The sequence below is a fragment of the Lagopus muta genome, chromosome Z (genome assembly GCF_023343835.1).
Source record: "Lagopus muta isolate bLagMut1 chromosome Z, bLagMut1 primary, whole genome shotgun sequence".
Taxonomy (NCBI): domain Eukaryota; kingdom Metazoa; phylum Chordata; class Aves; order Galliformes; family Phasianidae; genus Lagopus; species Lagopus muta.
The window spans coordinates 52241396-52263663 of NC_064472.1; the positions used below are offsets into that span (position 1 = coordinate 52241396).

At 43.0% G+C, this 22268-nt stretch overlaps 1 protein-coding gene and 1 long non-coding RNA gene across 2 annotated transcripts; both read left to right on the plus strand.

Moving 5' to 3' along the window:
- Positions 1 to 913: 913 nt before the first annotated feature.
- On the plus strand, positions 914 to 10704 carry LOC125686815 (uncharacterized). Its single transcript, XR_007373906.1, has 4 exons — positions 914 to 1028; positions 5425 to 5597; positions 7173 to 7318; positions 9019 to 10704. It is a non-coding gene; the product is annotated as an uncharacterized LOC125686815 (long non-coding RNA).
- A 674-nt stretch (positions 10705 to 11378) lies between these two features.
- LOC125686825 (tubulin polymerization-promoting protein family member 2-like) lies at positions 11379 to 14229 on the plus strand. The gene is made up of 3 exons (XM_048931304.1): positions 11379 to 11521; positions 13698 to 13851; positions 13979 to 14229. The coding sequence occupies exons 2-3, from the start codon at positions 13744 to 13746 to the stop codon at positions 14159 to 14161; spliced, it is 291 nt and encodes a 96-aa protein (XP_048787261.1). The 5' UTR covers positions 11379 to 11521; positions 13698 to 13743; the 3' UTR covers positions 14162 to 14229.
- Positions 14230 to 22268: the final 8039 nt, after the last annotated feature.

The following is a 22268-nucleotide window of genomic DNA, read 5'->3' on the forward strand; positions in this document are numbered from 1 at the left end:
ACTTTTTTTTTTTTATTTTTAAGGATGACTGGACCTCCCTTTGACTGTAAAGACTTGGCATTCTTCAGAGAGAAATTTTTGTATACTAAAATCTTCTGCAGTCAGAGGAACACAACTTTCATTGTGCTTTATGCTATCTGAATCGTGTGTTCAGTGAATGATAGATTAGTGCTTAGTCAAGCCTGGACATGGTGAACCACAAAAGCAACATGATGAATGGGAACCAAAACATTTCAAAATACAATTCCTTCTTTATGATCATCACAAATATTCCACCAGGAGCTCAAATCCTGGTAAAATCTACCAAGTTGAACATGACAATCTTTAATTTAAGGTTATATTCTGACTGCTATGTAGATAATGAAAAGTGAAATAAAAACAAGAGATTGCAAAGTGTCCAGTGTTACACTTAAGTAGTGAGTGAGCCTGTCAGATCTCAGTGTCAGCTGTGCATCTTGGAAAATCAAAAGACAGTATCTGAACACAATTCTATGCTAAACTGACCCTTCTCCTACCACCAGCCCCAGTCCAGAACTTTCAGAATGATGTCCAGAAGGAAGAAAGGAGCTCTATCTCCTTGAATGTCAAATTATTTACTGCTATGATTCTCTTCTGTCTTTGGTTTCCCGCTTTAATTCTCCTTTCCTTTCATTTTTAATAAAGTGCTCCTGGTGATGTGACTATATTCTTCTTTCTTTGCATTTTTCCTTTCCTGTTAATATTTCCTTCAGTCCTCTGAGTGTCCTTGTAATTTTACACTAGACTCTCGTGGTCAGCCCTTTCTCATGAAGTTAGGTATCATGATCTTGACTAGGTTGTTAAACATAATGACACAGTAAGTATTATATAGAACCTAGCTTTTTTTTTTTTTTTTTTTTTTTTTTTTTTTTCTTCTGTAGTACTAAAAGCAGATTTCCATTACAGTGATTACTTGAAGTGGAGCTGAAAATATTTTACAAAGACCATTAAGTAGCCATCTGATAGTGATGCCTTGTGATCAATATCTCCAGGAAATGGCATTGTCAAAGGTACCTAAGTCACTTGTATGACTTCTTTATAAGATTTTTTCTACTTGATGAATGCTGGTGACCTGGCATTGAGAAGTGTGCTTCCCACCATCCATAGAATGATAGAATCATAGAATTGCTCAGGTTGATCCATCATGAATATGTTCACTGTTAGGCTCTGTAATTAACTGTGTGAGTCTAACAGAGTCCAACATTTGAGGGACAGACAATAGCCTGGTGAAAGAAACAAGAATCTGCCCAATCCCCACTGGGCTGCCTCAGGAACTAGCTACTGAAGGGATCTATACTGTGTCTTTATTTGTTTTTCCTTGTTATGGACCTTCATCCTGACCAGCCAGCATGGGGAGCTGGATGAGGCTGTTGTTGTTTGTGGTAATGTGGAGTCTGAGCATGCCTAAATGTATGCCTGGCCATGTGAGTAGGTATATATAAGTATTCTGTGTGCCCCTCCCTGCTGGGAATATACACTCAACATTACTACCAGCAGAGCCTAGGAACATGATAGAAACAGTGGCAGCCTTACCACTGGCAGGCCACTAAACTTCATAAGTAGTTTTCACATCATTAGATTTCTTTTGGGGAAAACAGGACATAAAACAATTCAGTAACAGTTCAAAGGTATTTCTGAAAGCTCAGGAAGCAAATCACAGATTTTTAGATGTTTGGTTACAGATGATATTCTAGTTTTCACAGGTACAATTCCTGAATGTACAGTCTTGCATCTTGATTAATAACTTTAAGTAAGTGTGTTTTTGAAATGGGTTACAAGTGTTTCCCTCTGTGAGTGCTCACAGGAGACTTGTCAGAGTTCATATGGGTTAACCTACCTTTCCTGTATCTGAAGAAGATAGTTTTCATGCCTGAAAATCCTACGGTAGAATTAAGACGCACATTATTTTGTTTGCTGGATACTGTTGCCCCCTGGAGGCCATTGCTCAATTATAACAGCATTAGATTGGATCTTAAATTTAAACTCAGAAACGTTATCTATTATAAACTAAATATTCCCTTTAGCAATTAAAATCTTGTGATTTTAATTAAAAGGATTTATGATCTTATCAGAAAAAATAACTGATTTCTTACCATGCTAATTATTTTTCTACTTTTACTGTTCAGATTTGCAAATTAGTAGACAGTAAAATTTAATTACTTTTTAAGGGAGATAAATGTTTAATTTGAATACAGTACTGTGAAAAAATGGGGATTTTATGAATATGTGCATGTATTTAAGCAGCATAGATAATCAGACTTGGGCGTGTAAGTATCTCTACATGCACTGCATATTTCTGTAGTGTTACTGATGCTCATGTATGTGCAAGAAACAGGCATTATGCTGTGCTGCTGATGCAGCTGAGCATAATGCATATGATGTAGCTGAGCAGGCAAAATCACATCCAGCTCCTTCTTCATCAAATGCCCTCCCAGCATGGAATTTGAAACCACTTTTCTGCATTTTCATTAAAAAGACAGGAATTTTAAAAAGTGTCTTCTTTTTCTTCCATTTCTGTCTTTGTGAGAGACAAATTTCAGTGGGGCCTGTTTCTTAGCTTTTCTGGTCTGAACTTTTGTACCTAGAATTAACACAAATTACTTGTTACGACAGTTTGGTGGTTGGTGGTCTGTAGTTCACTCTGAGCCTCAGGAGCAGCAACTGTTAGTCCTTGGCCACTGGAGTCCAAGCTGAACTACTGAGCAAATTGGATGGGTAACAACTAATTGAGCAGGGAATGCAGAATGATATTCTACTACTTGAGTAAGAGTGTACTTCAAAACATTTTGTTCTTACAGGCACTGCTAATCAGTATCGCTAGTGGTATAAATTAAATATTAATTTGTACATGTTTGACTGTGTAGCATTTGCATTTACTCCCTTGGCTACACTTGTAATTGTGGAACATCCAGTTCTGCCTGTACTCCCCTCTTTGAAGGCTGTCAGCATCCCTGCTTTTCTAGCATTTTCTTTGTCTTTTCACTGTGAGTCTGGTATTCCATCTGTAAACATAGTTCATATTATGCTTCATGCAAATTTAATGCTGTCTGTTGCACTGAGCTTCATTAGTATTTCAGGTAAGCTGAGGGACAGTTTTAAAACTCCTGAAAACAGATGAAGGGTGCCCATTATGAAGAGCAAGAACTGGGCTTTTACAAGCTGTTTTCTGACAGAAGAACACATTACCACCTACGATACATTCAAGTTTTCAAATATAGCAGGATAATACAGCTTCTTCTGGGCTTAGTGTGAGTTAAGATATAATACAAGCTGAGATGAGAGGAATTTGTAGTCAAAGCTTTCTCACTATGCTCCCTAACAGATTAAAAGGATTAAAATTTCCTCCACTGAAAACATTCAGTCCACAATGTAATTCAGCTGTGATGATATACAGAATAAAATACATAAATTGAGAACATGTTGGTGATTTGGGTCTCATGAGATTATGTGCATATGCCTCTACTTTGTTTTTACATATGTACTACACATATTAATTATAAAGTTCATACATTGACACACAACGAAGCAGGATAGTCTATTACTATTCCTTCCACAATTTTTATCTTCAGAAATAAAGAGATACAAAGACAGAAAAATACTTAGGATAGAAATTCCCTCCTCTCTTCAGGCTCTGTTTTTCCCTGACTGTTCCCATCCTGCCTCTCTAGCCAGGTTCCTCCTTATGCCACTTTTGGAATACAGATATATGAATAGAGAGTGAGAAAAACAGAAGGAGATAGAGAAAGAGATAGCAATGGCATAGAGATATTGGTATCTTTATTTATGTATTTATTCATTCGTATTTCTCTGCCTTAGTTCCCTGAATTATCAGATGATACACAGTGGAGCAAATGTGGTTGCTCCAGCTGTGGAGGTATGGTCCATGCTCAGCACCAGCACTTTGCTGAACCTCCAAAGGATTACCCATGCCCAGGGGCTGTGAGCAGCTATTCTGAGGAAAGGGAGCAGGAGAGCAGTGGAGCAAGAGTATGTCAGAGGGTTGGATAAGGTTGCTGCATGGACATAAGCCCAAAGGGAGGTGGAATGTGTAGCTGGTACTTCAGGGAAGATCTGGTACTTGAAAAACAATCTTTCCACCCAGGTGCTGAGCTGACGGTAGATGGGATTGAATTAGTAAGGCAGACAGACAGATCTAAGCTGATGTCCTGGTTGAATCAGTTGTTGGATCTGGGGGTTGCAGATAATCCTTGAGCACACATGCACAGACATGCAAAACTATCAATGAAAAGAGCGATGTAAAGAAAAATTTTGTGTTTGTTAGAGCTCGGCGCTATGATATTTGTCCCAGAGATCAGGCTGATATAGGAAGCACTGGCTAAATGTAGCACGGAAGCCCTCCTGAACTAGATACATGGGTTTTACATTGTAGCTTCTTCCTTATTTATTTGCAAGGTTTAAACCTTGCAAACTACCACAATAGATACATCGGCCTTCTGCTAAGAGCATCTGAGAGGCTGGCAGATGTTTCCAAGGATTTGTAAATGCTGGGAGGTCCCACTGCGGATTTGGAATATTGCTCTGCTGACCTACCAAGTCTAGTATGGATTCAGATGTCACAGTGCTGAGGAGCAGAACCTTTTGGGTACATGCTGCTCCAGTCTCTGAGGCATATAGTGGAGTAGTGAGTGGAAGGTCTGAGACTCTTTATGCTCCTCTGAGGTCATATGTGAACTTGGATGCCTCAATTGAACAAATAGGGGCCAGAAAGGGAAAATGAAAATAAGATCTTGCCCATGTTGGAGAGGACGTGTTAGTACACTTTTTCAAGAGGACCAGTATTAATATAACATTGGATTTTTATTTTTATTTTTGCATTTATAAAGTAATTCCTTTTAGCTATGTTGGCAGTTACAAACTTTTGCCAGATGGAACCTATATCTAGAGTTTTTGCCATCACAAACATATTATGCAGGGAATGAGAAAGAAATCATTTCTAAGCTGGCAGTACCTGTCAACACTGGCTGGGAGTGCCTGTATCACACAGAGATAGGAGATGAGTAATAAACCTGAAGTTGCACTCTACTTCAGCTACACAGAGAGGCTGAAGAACAATAAAGTGGAGCACATTGCTCAGGAAAGTCTCTCAGGACTGTGGGGTGCTGGATGTTCACTCTGTTTTGGGGGAAAGTAATAGCATGTCATGGAGAAGGTGAGCAAAGGAACATAGTCTTCTGAAAAATGGCCTAGAACTTTGTTTTTTTCTCCCTTCAGCCCAGGAAAAAACTTATGCTGTGCAGATGATAAAAATGTTACATTTATTATATCAAAAGATGAAACGTCAGTTCTTGCAAAATACTAGGAGGATTGCACAAGAGAACAGACCTTGTACTATAAATGATCTGATCATGAATGTAAATTTATACATGTGCTTCTGTGTTTCTACAGATAAAATCTCTATGGCGCATTGCATCAAGCTTTCCCTCTGTTAGTGGAGTTAGGTGGTGTGAGATGATTTCTCCTACAAGGCTTTGGCAAACAGAGTGTCAAGCTGCCTTGCAACCTCAGCCTAAATGTTTGTGACAGACAGAATTTGGATCTACAAGATGTGAAATTTACAGGTTTGTTTGTGCATGCACTCCCTGCTTGGGGTTTCCATGCCCTTTCTCAGAAAAATCCACAGATGCTGAAATTCTGCTCATTATTGCCTTGCCAACATGAATATTTCTGTCTGCTCTCTCCTTGCATGTATCTGAAGAAAAGGTTGTTTATCTTTTAAGAAAAGACTTCAAACAGTTTACCTGACTGATTTTCATTTGTAATCAGTTTATTTTTGGGTATGACATTTTTTTTCTCCTATAAAGGTATCAGCTTGCAGGCTTACCTGCTGTCATAGTTTAAATCTTAAGAGTAGAACATCAATAAATGACAAACACCTAACCTTCTTATAGATATTATTATTATTATTATTATTATTATTTTTAAAATAAGTATTTAACTTTAAAAAAATTCTGACTACAATGCTAGCATACCCATTCATATAGCAAAACTTAGTTTATGTCACCTGGTGTTTACTCGTAATAACTGTCCCTCTTAAATTACAGAAGTGCCATCTTTAATACACTCCTTTTCTATGCTTAATTAATCTAATATTACAGCATAGTTAGTTTTTCATTCAGTTTCTAAAAATCTGCCTGTTCTGGCTGCCTTATTAGCAAGTGCTTGTGATCTTGTTCATAGAATCATAGAATCATAGAATCATAGAATCATAGAATCATAGAATCATAGAATCATAGAATCATAGAATCATAGAATCATAGAATCATAGAATCATAGAATCATAGAATCATAGAATGGCCTGGGTTGAAAAGGACCACAGCGATCATCAAGTTTCAACACCCCCCTTCCCCCCTTCCCATGTGGGAAGGCTGGGGAGACCTCACTGCAGCCTTCTACAAAATTTCTCTAATTTGAATCCTACTGACTTTATTGTATACTTTTTCGAAGTATAGGAAGAAAATTCACACAAGGCATTAAAAACAGTGTAGTGCAGGGACAGATTGCATGATGAGGCTTTGGGGTCTTCATTACTACTGTTTGACGTTTGTCTTATCTTGCCTAAGACCAGAAAAAACATTTGTAGGAAATGACATAGATAGTGATTTTGCCCTAAGTAGAAAAACAGCTGGCCTCTTGAAGTCTCTTTCAGACTTCTTCCCATGCCCCTTCCCTGTGATTTATAGTTCTTCACAATTTCTGCCTGCGCTTTCCTATTTTCTTGACTGGGAAGAACTTCTTATGAAGAACTTGTACGTAGTTGTTGAGTGTAGCAAGATGGTTTTGATTTTTCTGTCTATTTCTGACTGATTTTGGTTGTTAAATATCTGAAATAGCACATGACTTTGTTAAACCACACTCCAGTAAAATGTAGATTGGAGAAAGAATGCAATTTAGGATTGGATTTTGGCAAAGAACAAACTCATCCCAGGCCACTATCCCACCAAAGAAAGATGTGGTACACTTGAGGTGAAGGTCCTCAGACACCTCTCAGAGAGTCTTCTTCGTAGCCATTTACTGAGCCACTAAGTATATGGCTGGATCACAGAGAGTGTATTAATCAAAGGGTTCTTTGGGTAGTCTTCTCCATTGCTAAGTATATGGCTAATTTGCAGACTATGCCAATCCTCTCTCTGCAGATAAACAAAGGAAAAGATGGAAGAGCACTTTTCTTTTATTTATGATATGTAAACATGCATTTCGCTCAACCCCATAGCTTATGTAAAGATTCTGCTGAATCTTAATGCTGAAAGGATTACTGAGGTCCCCTGTCATGTTGAAAAAGGTAAGGTTCATTCTCCAAAATCGTTGTTGCATACAGAGACTTTAAAATGTCTTTTCCTGAAGAATTTTATAGGTCCTTCAGAGTAAAACTTGAGGGTTATTCTCTTTTTTATGTCTATGGTCATGCATACGTAGAACTATGCCCTTGAATAAGCAACAATCCAGGCCAGGACTGGGTGCTGCCAGCACTATGACACAGGTAAATTCCCTGATTTTGTTCAGAATATTTGCCATAGATACAGCAAGAAGTCCTCAGGAGGGTAGAAAAATATTGACTCTTTGCTACCTTCATACAGTCTCAAACAGCATTACTTCTGAATGTAAAAAATCATACTGCAGGCACAAATGACAACTACTTTTGCTGCAAGCAGAAGGGCAATTAGAGAGAGTGTTTTTCACTCTGCACAGGTAGAGGGGCTCTGTCTAAAACACCTTCTACTAACTTACAGCCCCCTGGTTGTGCCTGGAGCACCTTGATGCTAACAGGTACTAGTCTAACTGCGTGGGCACATGGGGCAAAGGCAACAGATGGCTCTACATGCTGGATTTCATATCACAAAATTGACCCTAAAAATTATCTACAGGAAAGAACATCAGGGTTAAAACGGAACAAAAGGAGACCTTAGGGCCAAGAAGGCTTATGTTTATATCTTGGCATCAGTAAGGAACAAGGGCTTGAAGTTGGCAGCTGAGCAGCTGCACTCACAGAGACTGAGTGTCAACATGTGTGCAAGAGAGTGTATTTTTCTGCTAGTACAAACATTAGGGAGACTTGGCACCAGAACTGCAAGGGGCAAGATCCTGCCAGGACCATGAGTTTACTCTGACTTTACATTCAAAAATAGGATTTGGGGAAGCAGAGAGGCACATGGGGGTATGCTGCCAGTTCTTAATTTTTACTCAAGATGCACCTAACATGGTTACTGAGGGTATGATTGATATCTGTGTGAAGCAAGCTGAATTTATTTTTTTTTTCTGTCCTGAGAAGCAGTTCCAGGTTGTGGCTTCAGCCACCAGCTGAGCTGTGTAGACTCCCACAAAGTGTCTTGCTTCCAGCAGATATCTCAGATACCAGGCCATTTGATCCCACCAGAAAAATAGTTGCATAAAATGCCATGTATTGAACCTGGCCTTACAGCTATGAGACTGTTTCACTTCACTGGCCTGGTAGAAACAACCAGCAGGGCTGTGGCTCATGTCCAGCAGGCATCATCCTTTCAAGGAGACAGTGTGAGAAAGGGAAGGTGCTGGAGAGTTCTGTCCTCCTTTCTGAAGTTAGGCCTTTAACAATGGTTTCATATTTTCTAAGCTGGATCCTTGTACCTAGGTCTGTTGCCAGGAGGGATCAGGGAAAGAGCACAGCTCAAGGTTCCTGACAGATTTTGGGACAGTTGCTATGCCTTCAGGAAAATAAGCACCTATAGCCAAACCCTCAGCTGGTGGTGACTGACAAGTGTCAGGGGAGACTGATTTATACCTGCTGAAAGTCTGGTACATGAAAAGAAGCAAAATGGAAGCGGGGACTGTGCATCAAAATGTGAGAGAGCAAAATCCCAGAGTGGAAGCTGCTGCTGGCCTTTCCGAAACTGCCAAACACACTGTGGCCCTCTCAACCTGGATGGGAGCAGGATGGCGCATCTGCAGAATAATCAGCCAGTAACAGCTGTTAACCACTGCATACTTTTTTTCCTTTTTTCCCAGGGTAATAATCATGCCACAAATCATCTCAATTGCTCAGAATGATACCACATGGCTCAAGCAGTGAAATCATGCAAGACTGCTGCTTCTGAAAGCAGAATGTTCTTAGCCAGAAAAGGCTTTTCCTTTTATTCTGTGAATTTCAGACTTAACTGAAAACTGGTTCTGCTCCCTTGTCTTTCTTTCTGGTTTTATGGATCAAGTATTGCCAAAGTGAGCTGTGAAACTGCAAGGCAACACATTCAAAGAGGCAAAAACTGGGTACTGGCATCAGTGAAATGATGGCAGCATCTCTCTGTGCCCTGGATTGCTGCTTCTGACAAGGCCAGTGATGCTTGCTTTGCAGGCAGTGGATTTCCCTCCCTTGGAAAGTTCAAATGTACTGCAGTCATACATGCTGCCTCAGGCGTCTGTCTCCACTGACTTGCACTGCTTGAGAACTGTAGACTCTCAGCTTTTCCTAAGCGGTCTGGAAAATACCACTATTTCTTAAAGTTAAATATTAGTCATTTTACTAGCTGTAGATCTAGAAAATGAGTGTTCCCTCTCTCCTGCTTCTCAATTTCTGTAAGCCTAAAACAATGTCTTGTGGTATGTTAGAAGTTTGCTTGTTTTAGAAGAATCGCTGATCACAGTAGGTTTTTCCATTTTCTAGGAGTGGCACTGTGAAGCAAAAGTGGAAGAAATGAGAATTGGAAAAAAATATGATAGACTTCCATAGGCCTGGAAATCAAGAAAACTATGTCTTCAGATCAGCAGAGGCCCTAGAAGAATGGAGAAAAAGAGTTTTTGATGTTAGCTCTCAAGTAAAGAACCAGGCCCTCTGGCTCACATGAGATAGATTGAGGCAAATAGGCAAAGTCACTTCACTACAAAATGACACAGGTTTTCCGCTTAGAGAGATTAGAAAGAGAGACTGCATGGGATTTACCCAGGCTGAAAATTCTCAGTACAAGAGTATTTATAAAACTACAGTTAGTGTTTATTGAACTTGTTCTATTTTACTGCCTTGAACAAAAGTTTTATTTATGTATCCAAAAGAGGTTTTCTTGTAGTCTGTGTATGTGCCTGACAAATTAGTAAAATGCACAAAAGGTCAAGATACTGAAAAGAAACCCCATAAACTATTTATACACAGAAAGCAGCAAGTTTGGTCTCTTCAGTTCTATTTAATTTCTGAAAAGTGGTTTCGGTTTTTTTCAGTGCAGAGTTCTTGTTCTTTTGACTGTTCTGTATAACTTCTCTTTCAAGCCTAGGCATCAACACATTCCTCTGTTCTTTCTTTTTCTCCACACATCTGCATCAGACATTGTATTTGTTCAGCAAGACAGCTAAAATCATTGCCTTTCAAACTTGAACTATGCATTACACTTTCACAGTGGACTCTTGTTTTAAGGAAAACTTTGTTCTTCATCTATTCAGCGATTAGGAAAGAGACAATTTTACTGCAGAAACACATGATCTCAAATCATGCACAGAGGGCTTGTAGAATGGGTACATCTCTGCATGTGAATTCTGATCTACCTTCATCCTCCATCTTTTGAGGTTTTCAGGGTCTAGATGTAATACAAGCAGCTCGTTTTGACAGATTTAGAATGTCTCATTCAGTAATTAGAATTTCATAGTATGAAAGAATCATAGAATCACAAGGTTGGAATGGACATACAAGATCATCAACTATCCTCCTATCACCATAGCACCATGGGAGATGGCAATACATGAATGCTTTTAGGCTGATGCATTTGCATGACTATTGCTGGCAGTCCATACTGTCCTGGTTCTTGCTGTGTCAGTGCAGCACAGAATCAAAGAATCATAGAATCACAAGGTTGGAAACGACCTATAAGATCATCTAGTTCAACTGTCTCCTCATCACCATTGCCACCACAAGCACTAAATCACATCACGCAGCACGTCATCCAGATGCCTCTTGAACATTGCCGGGGTCGGTGACTCCACCACCTCTCTGGGCAGTCATTCCTGTGTCTGACCACTCTCTGCAAGAAACAGTTCTTCCTTATGTCTAATCTAAACCTCCTCTGATACAACTTGCAGCCATTACCCCGTGTCCTGCTCATTGCCTGTGAGAAGAGGCCAAATCCCTCTTCACCACAACCTCCCTTCAGGAAGTTGTAGAGTGCAATGAGGTCTCCCCTGAGCCTCCTCTTCTCCAGACTGAACAATCCCAGCTCCCTCAGCCGCTCCTCATAAGACCTGTGCTTCAGACCCCTCACCAGTTTCGTTGCCCTTCTCTGGACATGTTCCAGGGCTTCAATGTCTTTCCTGTAGTGGGGGCCCAAAACTGAACACAATACTTGAGGTGCTGCCTCACCAGAGCTGAGTACAAGGAGTACTGAGTACTCCCTGCTCCTTTTGACCACACTATTTCTAATGCAGGCCGGGATGCTGTTGGCCCTCTTGGCCACCTGGGCACACTGTCAGCTCATGTTCAGCCGAGCATCAACCAACATGAAGACTGGGATCGGACGTGCTGAATGAAATAAAGGTGTGTATGTTTGCCAATTGCTTCTTGTAAATGCAGTAATAGTGCGAACAAGCAAGGGTTAGAGACTTCCTTCAGGTAAGCCCCTTCTATATGCATCACTATACCTGCAACATAAGCAGAGTCAGTAACAATATTAATGGGTTGCAAAAAACTTTCAAAAACCCGCATGACCGCGGTTAACTCGACAATCTGAGCTGATCCCTCTGTAATGAAAACATCCTCCTCCCAGCGCCCATTCTCCCCCTGCCATACCAATACTGCACAGCCCATGCAACCTGAGCCGTCTGTAAAAACTGTTAAGGCTGAAGGCAGGGGGGTAGGTGCTAACTTAGAAGTGGGGATCAGAGGGAATGAATGCAGGGGTTGCAGGAGTTTGTGGGATGGGAAATGAGTTGTAATCTGGCCAGAATATCCAGCCAGTGTGTGCTGGAGCACATCTGATTTAGTGAAGGTGAAGTCCCATTGACGGAGATCAAAATGACTGACAGGTGTCGGGCATTGAGAGCAAGAAGACCATCACAGCCCAAAGCCTTACTTTCACCCCTCTTTTGCACCCCTTGGTGTCATGGTTCTATGTTTTTTTGTTTTTGGGTTTCAGTATTCCACATCAAAACATCATGTAGTGTACGGGGCATTAAAGTGTCACTGCCCCAATTCCAAGTACCTATCCCTGTACATTACAGCAGTCACAGGATCTGGCCCTTCCGGGTGGGGGGGGCGTTCTCTTGCTGCCTTGCAGTGGGTGCTGGAGGGTGCTTTCCTAGCTGTTCCAAGCTTATCAGGTTTGACTCGGTCCCAGGAACTCTCTCTCTCTCTCATCTTGTCTGATTTATTCATCTCAATTTCAATTAAATTGTATATATTGTGTTATCTTGTATTCCGATATTATAGTAAAATAAGTTTTCCTCCATAAATTGCTACTGCTGTTCTTTTCCTCCCTTCCTTCTTTCCCATTTTTTGTGGGACTGGGATGGGGGGGGAGGGCAGAGGCCTGTTGCCTCTGTCATGGACATAGATTGATCTAGTCAACTCCATGACAGATTTTTGGTACATCGGTGGTTCAGTGGTAGAATTCTCGCCTGCCACACGGGAGGCCTGCGTTCGATTCCCTGCCAAGACAATGTCATGGTTTTGTGATTTTTGGCTTTCGGTATTCCAGATCATAACATCATGTGGGGCACTGGGACTTTAACTGTCAATGCTCAAGTCCTGGGTACCTGCCCTGAAGAGAAGAAGAACTACATTCCCCAGGGGACCTTGCGGTCAGGGAGAGGAGGTTTAACTCCTGGCAAGGTCGCCTGATCTCTTTTTCTCGCCTGCTCTTTGTTGTGGGCGCTGCTCCCGTCTCCCTGCTGCTCAACTGGACTGCGCATCTCACCTCAGCATTGTGGTGAGGCCTATCCACCTTTCGGACATTCTCTCTCTCCCATTATATTTGATTTATTAGCTTCAATTCTGATTATATTGTATTATAGTGTGTTATCTTGCATTCCGATAATATACTTAGTAAATTAGTTTGTTTCTCCTCAGATCGGTGCCGCTGTTTTAATTATTTTGGGGTCCCCTGTTTTCTTTTTTTTTCCGGAGGCGCGGATCTGCAGATCCCTCCACCCCAGTCGTCATGGAACCGGGCTGAACCAGCCCATAAACCGTTGACAGACACTTGGGTTCCAGACCAAGCCCTCTCCCACCCGGATCCTACCTGTTCTGTGTTGATGCCTAGTTGGTTGCCTTGGCAGCACTGTGGCAACCAATGGACAATGCCCATTGGTGACTTCACTTGTTCTGAAGGAGTCCAGCTGCAGGTCAGTCTAGCAGCTCCTTCCCTGCCAACTTGTTCTCTCCACAGTAGCAAGATGTCTGGGCTAGAAGAATCTTTCCATAAATTTGCAATATATGGTGACAGAGCTGCCAGCAGCAACAACATGACAGGGAAAAACTTCTCCAAGATGTGCAAAGAGTGTGGGGTGATGGATGGAAAAGCTGTGACCAGCACTGACATTGACATTGTATTCAACAAAGTCAAGTAAGTGAGGCAGTGAGATGCTGTAGGCAAAGGAGCAGGCAGGCACTCACTCAAGGGGCACCCATGGAGTCTTTCCTTCTTACTGCCACACAGCTTTCCTCCTGGTAACTTTCCTTTTAGTAACCTTCGTCTTCTTTTTTCTGGCCATAGGACCAAGGGTGCCCGCACCATCAATTTTGCTGAGTTCCAGCAGGCCATGAAGGAGATCTGTGTTAAACGTTTCAAGGACAAATCACCAGAGGAAGCCCTGGAAGCTGTGTATGGCCTCATTGAGGGGAAGGAGCCAAGCAACGTGGGCACCACCGTGAGTAGAAGTCTTTGTCCACTGTCCACCTGGAGTTGCCATGGGCCCCTGCATCCCAAGGGTTATACTTGCTAACACTGGCGAGCCTGTCTGAGCTTGTTCCTAATTCTGGTCTCCTTTCATGCAGAGAGTCGCAAAAGTAGCTGGGGTCGAGAGGCTGACGGACACTAGCAAATACACTGGCAGTCACAAAGAGCGCTTTGATGAGAGTGGCAAGGGGAAAGGACTTGCTGGCCGTGAAGACTTGACAGACAACAGTGGCTATGTTGGTGCCTACAAGGGAGCTGGCACTTATGATAAGACACACTAGGACTGAAGCTACTTTGGGAAGCAAGGATCTTCTTCCTCTAGGAATACATGGCAGAAGAGGCAAATAAAATCTCATGAAACTGACCTCCTGTGTGTACTGCCAATCTGCAATATGATAGGATGGGAATGGCTGGGGTGCATACAGCATGACCAGCAGTGCCTGACCACAGCCTTAAAAGCACTCTTACAGTGCATAGAATGTGATATAGGCCATCCCCTGGGGAGGGTAGGAGTCCCAGTAACACTAGTCATTACTTTTTGCCACTCCTCTTCCCTGGGGTTAAACCTCCTCACCCATTCACTGCACTTGGCATGGTCATTCATTGCTATTTCCCCTACTTCAAGTTGCTGGCAGCTGGAAAGGGTCTGTATCAACAGGAAAGTGAATAAAGACTTCTGACTGTCATCTCCTGCTCTGTGCTCATGCTCTCCTCAAGGTACTAGGGGATGGGAGACCAGGAAGAGGGTAGAAGTGGCATTCAATGGAAAGCCAAGGTGTTTTCCCTAAGTGTTTATAAGTTACTTTTTTTTTCTCGCAGAACAAGAACTGATCACTGAAACTTTAAATAGGCAATAAGTTCTGTGAAACTCAGATTCAAGACCGCTTTTTTTTTTTTTGTTCTTTCCTATGTGGCAATAGTGGAAGTGCATGCAGTAAAATGGATAGAAGAGCACTGAAATACAAGGAAAAAATTAAGGCCTTACGCCAACTCTTCCTCTTACTTTTTATAACTCCGATAAAATACACGAATTTCTGTCCTCAGTTATGTTGGCTTAGGACATCATGTCCTCTACAACAGTTTAAGCGAAGTACATGTAAATTAACTGGTAGCAGGGCATTGTCCACAAAGGAAAAGCTAATACAGCTGATGAAACAAAGGCAGGACATTCTCACCCTGCTCTGCTTCCAGTGGCATAACATTCCTTATTTTAATGCAGTCAGCAGGTAATTGCAACAATATTCAATACTTCAGAGCTATGATTATTGTTCCTGACACAGTGTTATTTGTTCCTGGTGTGACTCTATTCATCTCACTGACTTTCAGCTGCACTGGTGAAAACATGGCTGAATCTGCAGGACTGCCTGACAGTGCCCTTTGCCTGGACACAGCTTGTCAAGTGCCTTTTCCTGCAGTCTCTTGCTCTTTCCAGGATGGATACCTTCCTGGTTTTGGGGGAGCGCAGCTAGTGTGTTTTATAGTGCAATACAAAACATGGGTTCGAGGTTCTTCAGTACTTTTACAGCCCCATCCCTACCCTTTACAAAGGCTTAACAAATGATTGCCAGCAAACACCTGCCATCAAGCAGAAAGCCACACTGGATCCACTGGCTCTGCAGGTTGCTGACACCCAGACAGGTCAGCACTTGGGCAGTAGATGCAGGCAGCAGCAGTCTGACAGATATATCAGTTTCCAGGCTTTGTGTGGTGGTGGGTGCCTCCATTCCTCCTTGCTGCACTTTCAAACAGCTTAGGACATTCATATTTTGCAGAGGACGACAAAGCTTGTCCTCAAAACCCAAGCAAACCTTCATTATATTTCTTTGTTAAGGCCTCAGTTCCCTTGTAATTAAATCATACAAGAAATAGCCTACATAAAGTAGGCCAATGCATACAGGAATGTATTGGAATACTAGCTTTTTTAGTTGTTGTTTTTTAGGGTTTGTTTGTTTGCTTTAATATAGCTGGCACAAAAAAAAAAAAAAAAAGCTGTGTGAACATAGGGAACAAGCTGAGAGCTTTGTACTAATGCCTGTGTACTCAGAGTTCTGTGAGTTCTGGTTTGCATTATCTGGCTACAGCGTGACACTGGAAAGTGAATTTCTGAGACATGATTCAATCTGTATTTCATCCTGTAATCTAACTTATGCAGCACTTCAGCTCCAGCAAGAATCCCTGGCTTGTCCTGCCTACTCCTTATGAGCAGAAACCACAGAAAGATGCGGAATGCCACGCTTGCTCCTTCCAGTAGCTACAGAGCAGACAGATGGAAAGGAAGTCATGTTGGCTAAGGAGCTTAAAAATAGTACCTATTGCCTATGTTGCTACATGATTCTGGGGAAGATTTAAAAAAAAGTAAAAATCAATGACAGCATCAGTAAAACATCTGCAAGAGAAAAAAATAAAATAAAATTGTTCCTTTGGAACATGCAGAAATATAGAAGATACCCCACTGCAAAGTAGGGCAGGAGGCTCCTGTCACACCACTGCCATCTGGTACCAAATTTCTCTACCATTTTTTATTTCCTTTAAAGACACCATATTGCCTAGCAAAACAGGAAGGGTAGGAGTCATCCCCTGGCATAGGCAGGAGTGCACTGTGTGTCTTCTCCTGGTGCTACCTGCCCCCTGATCTTTGTGGAGTCAAGGATGGCTGCTGTACTCCTCTGCTGCTAGAAGAGCTGTACTGATAGAAATTGCTGGATTTGGGGAATCTCGTAGGAACAATGGAAACCTTACTGAAATAGAACGGTACTTTTCTGGGAGTTTATACTGAGCTATGGCTAATATCTCTCATGGAAAAGCAGAGAAGCATTGGTTTCAAAGTATGTATCTGTTGGGGAAAAAAACACTGGAATTAGACACACTGTCAATTTACAACCATGTTAATGCAATCAGGATAAAATACCCCTGAATCCCACTCCTTGGAAAACGTGAGCTGGTAACTGTGGTGTAGCTCTTCACATCCCTCCTGTCCCTGGCTCCCAGCCTCTCCTATGCAGTTTTCTTGCTGTCTTCTAGAAATATGACTCACAAACAAGCTCAGTAATTCTTTGCTAGCTGGTCATTGCTTCAGGATATTGGAGGATGTTGCCCGATGTGCCAGTCAGATAGAAATCATGGGGCTGACAAAATCTGCACACAAATCAGAACAAGATCTACAGCTTTATGACTGTAAAGCAAAGGGAGGCAGTAGCACAGGCAGTCATCTTAACAGGTAGGAGAAAAAGATAACGTACAGATGCATGTGCGTGTAATGGTTTTAAAAAACGAAAGTCTTCAAACTTCTTTTTTTGGCAATGCTGCAGGATGATTGCAGGATGATTGCAGGATGCAATGAGCATTCCTGCAGAGTGATGCTTGCACTGCACCATGGGCTGCTGGCTCACACTATTTGCTGTGATACTGTTACACCTTTGCAACAGCTGAACTGGGGAACGCAACACCTAGGTCTGACACAAGGTGGCACACAGCATGCCAGGCAGGCAGCTCAAGCTGTGGCAATGGGACGTGCCCACAACAGGCATTCATTCAGCTACAGAAGTCATCTAGGTGCAACCAGCTCTTGCCCTAACAGCTCATCTACATCTACAGTGGTAGACAGACACAGGGAGTTAATGGTCTGTGTACCTTTACTCTGGGCTGGTCATCAAAGAGATATTTAAAATCAAAATCATGAATATTAATGAACAACAACGTATAGTGCTTGCCCTCATTTTCCCTGCTTCTCTGATTGAGCACATCTCCTGCCTCAGGAAACAGTGGTTAGGCTTGATGCAGAATTAATGATAGTCTGAGAAAGCCAGTGAGTGTTTGCCTCAACTGACATATACGCAACAGAAAAAGGAAAAAAAAAAATAAAATTGGATATTAATACATAATGTTAGCCTGGCTCCAGAGAGCTCCAGGTAATTGATGCTGCTTTCAGTGAGGTTATCAGTGTGTTGCTTTGACTTTTGTTTCACTGGAATTCATGGTGAACTGCAAGCCTGAAGGAAGGTATGCATGCCAAAGGCCTGCCTCTTCCTCTACCATTATCCAACAAATTATTTCCCTACACACTCTGCCTTTCTGATCCTTGCTGCATGCCCCACCCACATTCCTCCCCTCCTTTTCCAGCTCCAAGGCTGGCTACAGACTTTGGGGTATCAAGGCAGGCTGTGCACCCCCAATGACAAGAAGGACTTGCTGGAGAGCCTGGCTACTCCCCAGCACCGCTAGGCCCACCTGCAGGGACGGCCAGGACCAAACATGTCATGCCATAGCTTTGAGCTGCACCACACTGTGCAGCACTGGCACAGAGCTGGGATATGGATCACAGTGTGTATGAGGTGGCTCTTTTCTCTCCAAGCCTGGGACTGTTTAGCCTCTTGTGCTGTTTTTCTATTTTTCTTCACTGTGGTTGTCAGGAATCATGTGGTTCTTCTTCTTTTTTAAATCATTTTCTGCTGCGGAACAGCAGAGCTGTCAATAATTCTCCCTTTTTCTTTTTGTATGAGCAAGACACTGTGGGTAAGCTGTTCCACCCCACTTAGAATGCAACCATAGGCAATGCAAAGTATAGTAAGTATCAACAGAATTATTGCTAACCAGCATAAACCTTCCTTAGTTAGTGCTAATAACCAGGGTGAAATGCCACCAAACAATGAACTCAGCTACTTATCAAATGGGTTCTCATTCACAAGAATTGACTGAGTGTTGCTTTAACCACTGTATCTGAAAGGTTAAAATACAACACAATCCATCAAAGTCTTCACACCCATGTCCCATCTCCCCCATCCTTGGAAGAAAGTTAGTGTAGCCTTGGAAGTATATGCAGGTCCGTTATTGTTTTCCACCAAGTGACACGCTATCTGCAGTCTGCAGAGACACAACAGCAGGTGACATGAACAGGGCGGGAGTGAAGCGTCGGTGGTGAAGTGGAGGGCGAGTGCGGTGAGCATCATAGGTGGAGCCGAAGGCGGGAGCGGGATGAGCAGCAGGAGCAGAGCAGAAGGCAGCAGCGACGGGATGAGTGGCTGGGGTGGAACCGAGGGCAGCAGCGACAGCGGGGGGGGGGGGGGGGGGGGGGGTTGCGGTCTCTCTTCTGGCGAGGGGGAAATTCTTCTTTGTCGAATTCCTTTAAGTCCTTCCATTATTTGGTGCCATACAGGTAAAGGCTTAGCAGCCATTCTGTCTTAAGTAATAGCCATCTGCACTTGTAAGGAAGGTATGGGGACATAATCAACCCCCCCCTAGCTTGAGCCAACCAGCATCTTCAGATGATCCCGCTAGCTAGAACGAAACAGCTACCTGCTGTTCTAATTTATGCTTCTTATCACCAAACTTGCTCTACTCTTCTTCCTCAAAGAATGTCCCTGAATATACGAACAAGTCCTCTGCCTCATCAAAGGCTAGTAATCCCAGCACTTGCTTAACAGTACCTGTATCCACCCCTCGCTTCTGAAAGAAGAACTGTAATAAATTCAGGGCTACCTCTCCTTCCTGGCCGCCTGTACCACACCTTCTGGCAGGATATCTGCGGCTGCATAACGATATCAGGCACCAAAGGAGGTGCCCTGATCTGCCACAGGGACATGATGGGGGTCCCTTTAGCAATGAAGATCGCAGTGTTGACCACAATATCAGTAGGCTACGTATCTGTTACTGGAGGCACTACTGAGCCTCCCACCTCCAACAATCTTCCCCAAGGTGCAAGTAGGCCACACCACTTGGGTCCTACCTGCACCTTCCAGGGCCATTTTATTTTATGGGTACCTGGGTCTAAATTCTCAGGGGCAGGGAGCAGAATATTATTTTCTTTACCAATCTGGGGTCTTACCTGATGATCAGTGCTTGTAATTCAGATCCTAAGTGGGGTGGCCCATGTCATCTGCAACATCCTCAGGGCACTGGGTCTGCCATCTCGAGGTCTTTCATTCAGGTCCAGCAGGGTTTCATACAGTCTTTTCATCCACCCCTGCAGGGACTGGGAGATCTTCTGGAGCTTCTTTCAAGGGTGATGAAGACAGACTACTCCTTTGGCTGAGGTAGGTGACCCATCATGCCACTGTTTGTGCTTGGGCCACCCCTGTCTTAGGAAGGTGGGTCAGATCTTTCATCCACCTCTGAATCTGCAGAGGGGTCTTGACTATAACTTCAACTGTTTGAATTATTGGCTCTACTGCCTGTAATGCCAAATTGGCAACCAATAACTGTTTTTCAATAATACCGTATCTTTCTTCTGCTCCATGCCAGACCTGAAACCAAAAACAAATGGGGGTCCAAACAGAACTCTGGCATTGCCACAGGCCCCAGCTGAAGCTGTCTTGAGTAACGTGAACATCCAACTCAGCTGGGAGGGTAGGATCAAATATACCCAATGCCTGGGCTTGTTTAACTGCAAGTTTTGCTTGTTGGAAAGCATCCTGTTTGGTTTTCCCCCAGTCCCATAGCTGCCCCTTTTTTGTGAGTCTCTACAGTGGCCTTAGCAGCTGCCTCTCTATTTCCTCTCTATTTGGAACAACGAAATCTTCTAGGTTCCATGTCTTTGTTGGTACTCTTTCTATGAGCCTTACACTTGATTTCTTAGGGTAGTTTTGAAATTTTTGATTGTCCTTTAGTTGTCTCCAAAGCTGGAGAAGGACATGTTTGGGCTAGTGGTCAATCTTAGCAAATTGGACCCCAGCCCGAATTAAATCATTAAACATTTGTTTTCAGGAGACTCTTACGGGTCCCGATTCAGTAGCTTGAGTAGCCGGTATTTTGGTTTTAATTACCGGTAGGACCTCTGCTTCTTCCAACATCCGAACGTTGCGCCTAGTCCACAGGCGTTCTGTTTCTCCCAGGTCGGCCACTAACTGGGCAGCCTGCTGGACTACAGCTTCTGAGGCCACCAGAGGATTTAATACAGAGACTAGGGTACCATAGAGATGAGAGGAGCTTGCTGTAAAATCAAGTCTCTCATCATTGCTGAAAATCTGACCATATCAGGGCCATCAAATGTGTCTTCATAGATAGCTTCCCTTACGCCCAGTTCACAGGTATAATTCTGAAGGTCCTCCATGGAGGACCACATTCCTGTATGTAGCAGTATATCAGATTTATTCGGCAATACCATACGGCAGGCAGCCATTAACCATTCTATTATGGAATGGTTTTCATCAAGATACTGATAACCAGCATATAACCTCTGCCTGAGAGCAGGATGGACAGTCATGGTGGCCAACTTGGCTATTTCCAGGCCATTCACCAAAACACTTTCTGCCCCAGAATCCCACAGTCTTAATAACTAAGCCGGCACACTTTCTCTAGGCTTCTGCCAAAATCGCTGTACTAAATCCATCAATTCTGTTGCTGTGTATGGCCGGGCAGTTACATACAAATGAGCAGTCTATCTCTGCTAATTTTAATTGCTGATTTAATATCCCTTGTATTCAACACAGATACAGCCTTTTTCCTTTAAAAAAATATGTGAAATATTCTTGTGTGGCCTTAGACAATGTTATATTTGATCATCAGTATGTGTCCATTTAATTCCTGTTAAGTCTTCTGTCAGTCCATGCCACACTCACACCTTTCCATGCACCTGTGGGATGTATTCTGTAGTGTGTTACTGCAATTTCCCATTTACGGCATCACATACAGAAAAGGATCACAGAGGGTGTCAGAAATACTTCACTAATATCCACAACCAATCATTCACAGTATAAATCATTCACAAACTGTACTCATGCAGAGCTTTGCTTTGCATCAATCAGTAAATAGATTAGCAAGTTCCTCTGGCCCAGCCAGCATGGGTTCACAAAAGGCAGGTCATGCCTGACCAACCTCATCTCCTTCTAATGACTGGGTGACCAGACTGGTAGATGAGGGAAGGGCTGTTGATGTAGTCTTCCTAGACTTCAACAAAGCCTTTGACATGGTCTGTCACGGTCTTCTTCTGGGAAAACTGGCTGCCCGTGGCCTGGACAGGTTACCCTTCTTTGGGTAAGGAACAGGCTAGAGGGCCATGCCCAACGAGTAGTGGTGAATGGAGTTAAGTCCAGCTGGTGACCCGTTACAAGTTGTGTCCCCCAGGGGTCAGTACTGGGGCCTGTCTTGTTTAATATTTTTATTGATGACCTAGATGAGGGGATTGAGTGTACAAACTGAATAACTTTGCAGATGACACCATGTTGGGAGGTAGTGTTAATCTGCCTGAGGGTAGGGAGGCCCTTTCAGAGGCATGATTTAGGCAGGCTGGATCGCTGGGCTGAGGTGAATGGGATGAGGTTCAACAAGGCCAAGTGCCGGGTTCTGCACTCTCGCCTCAACAGCCCCATGCAGTGCTGTAGGCTTGGGGATGAATGGCTGGATGACTGTGAAGAAGAGAAAGACCTGGGGGTGTTGGTTGGTGCTCGGCTGAAC

Excerpts from the sequence above, each read along its gene's own strand:
- LOC125686825 (XM_048931304.1), top strand. The coding sequence starts at position 13,744 with ATGAAGGAGATCTGTGTTAAACGTTTCAAGGACAAATCACCAGAGGAA. Across the intron at positions 13,852-13,978 it reads CAAGCAACGTGGGCACCACC|AGAGTCGCAAAAGTAGCTGG; the intron begins GTGAGTAGAAGT and ends CCTTTCATGCAG.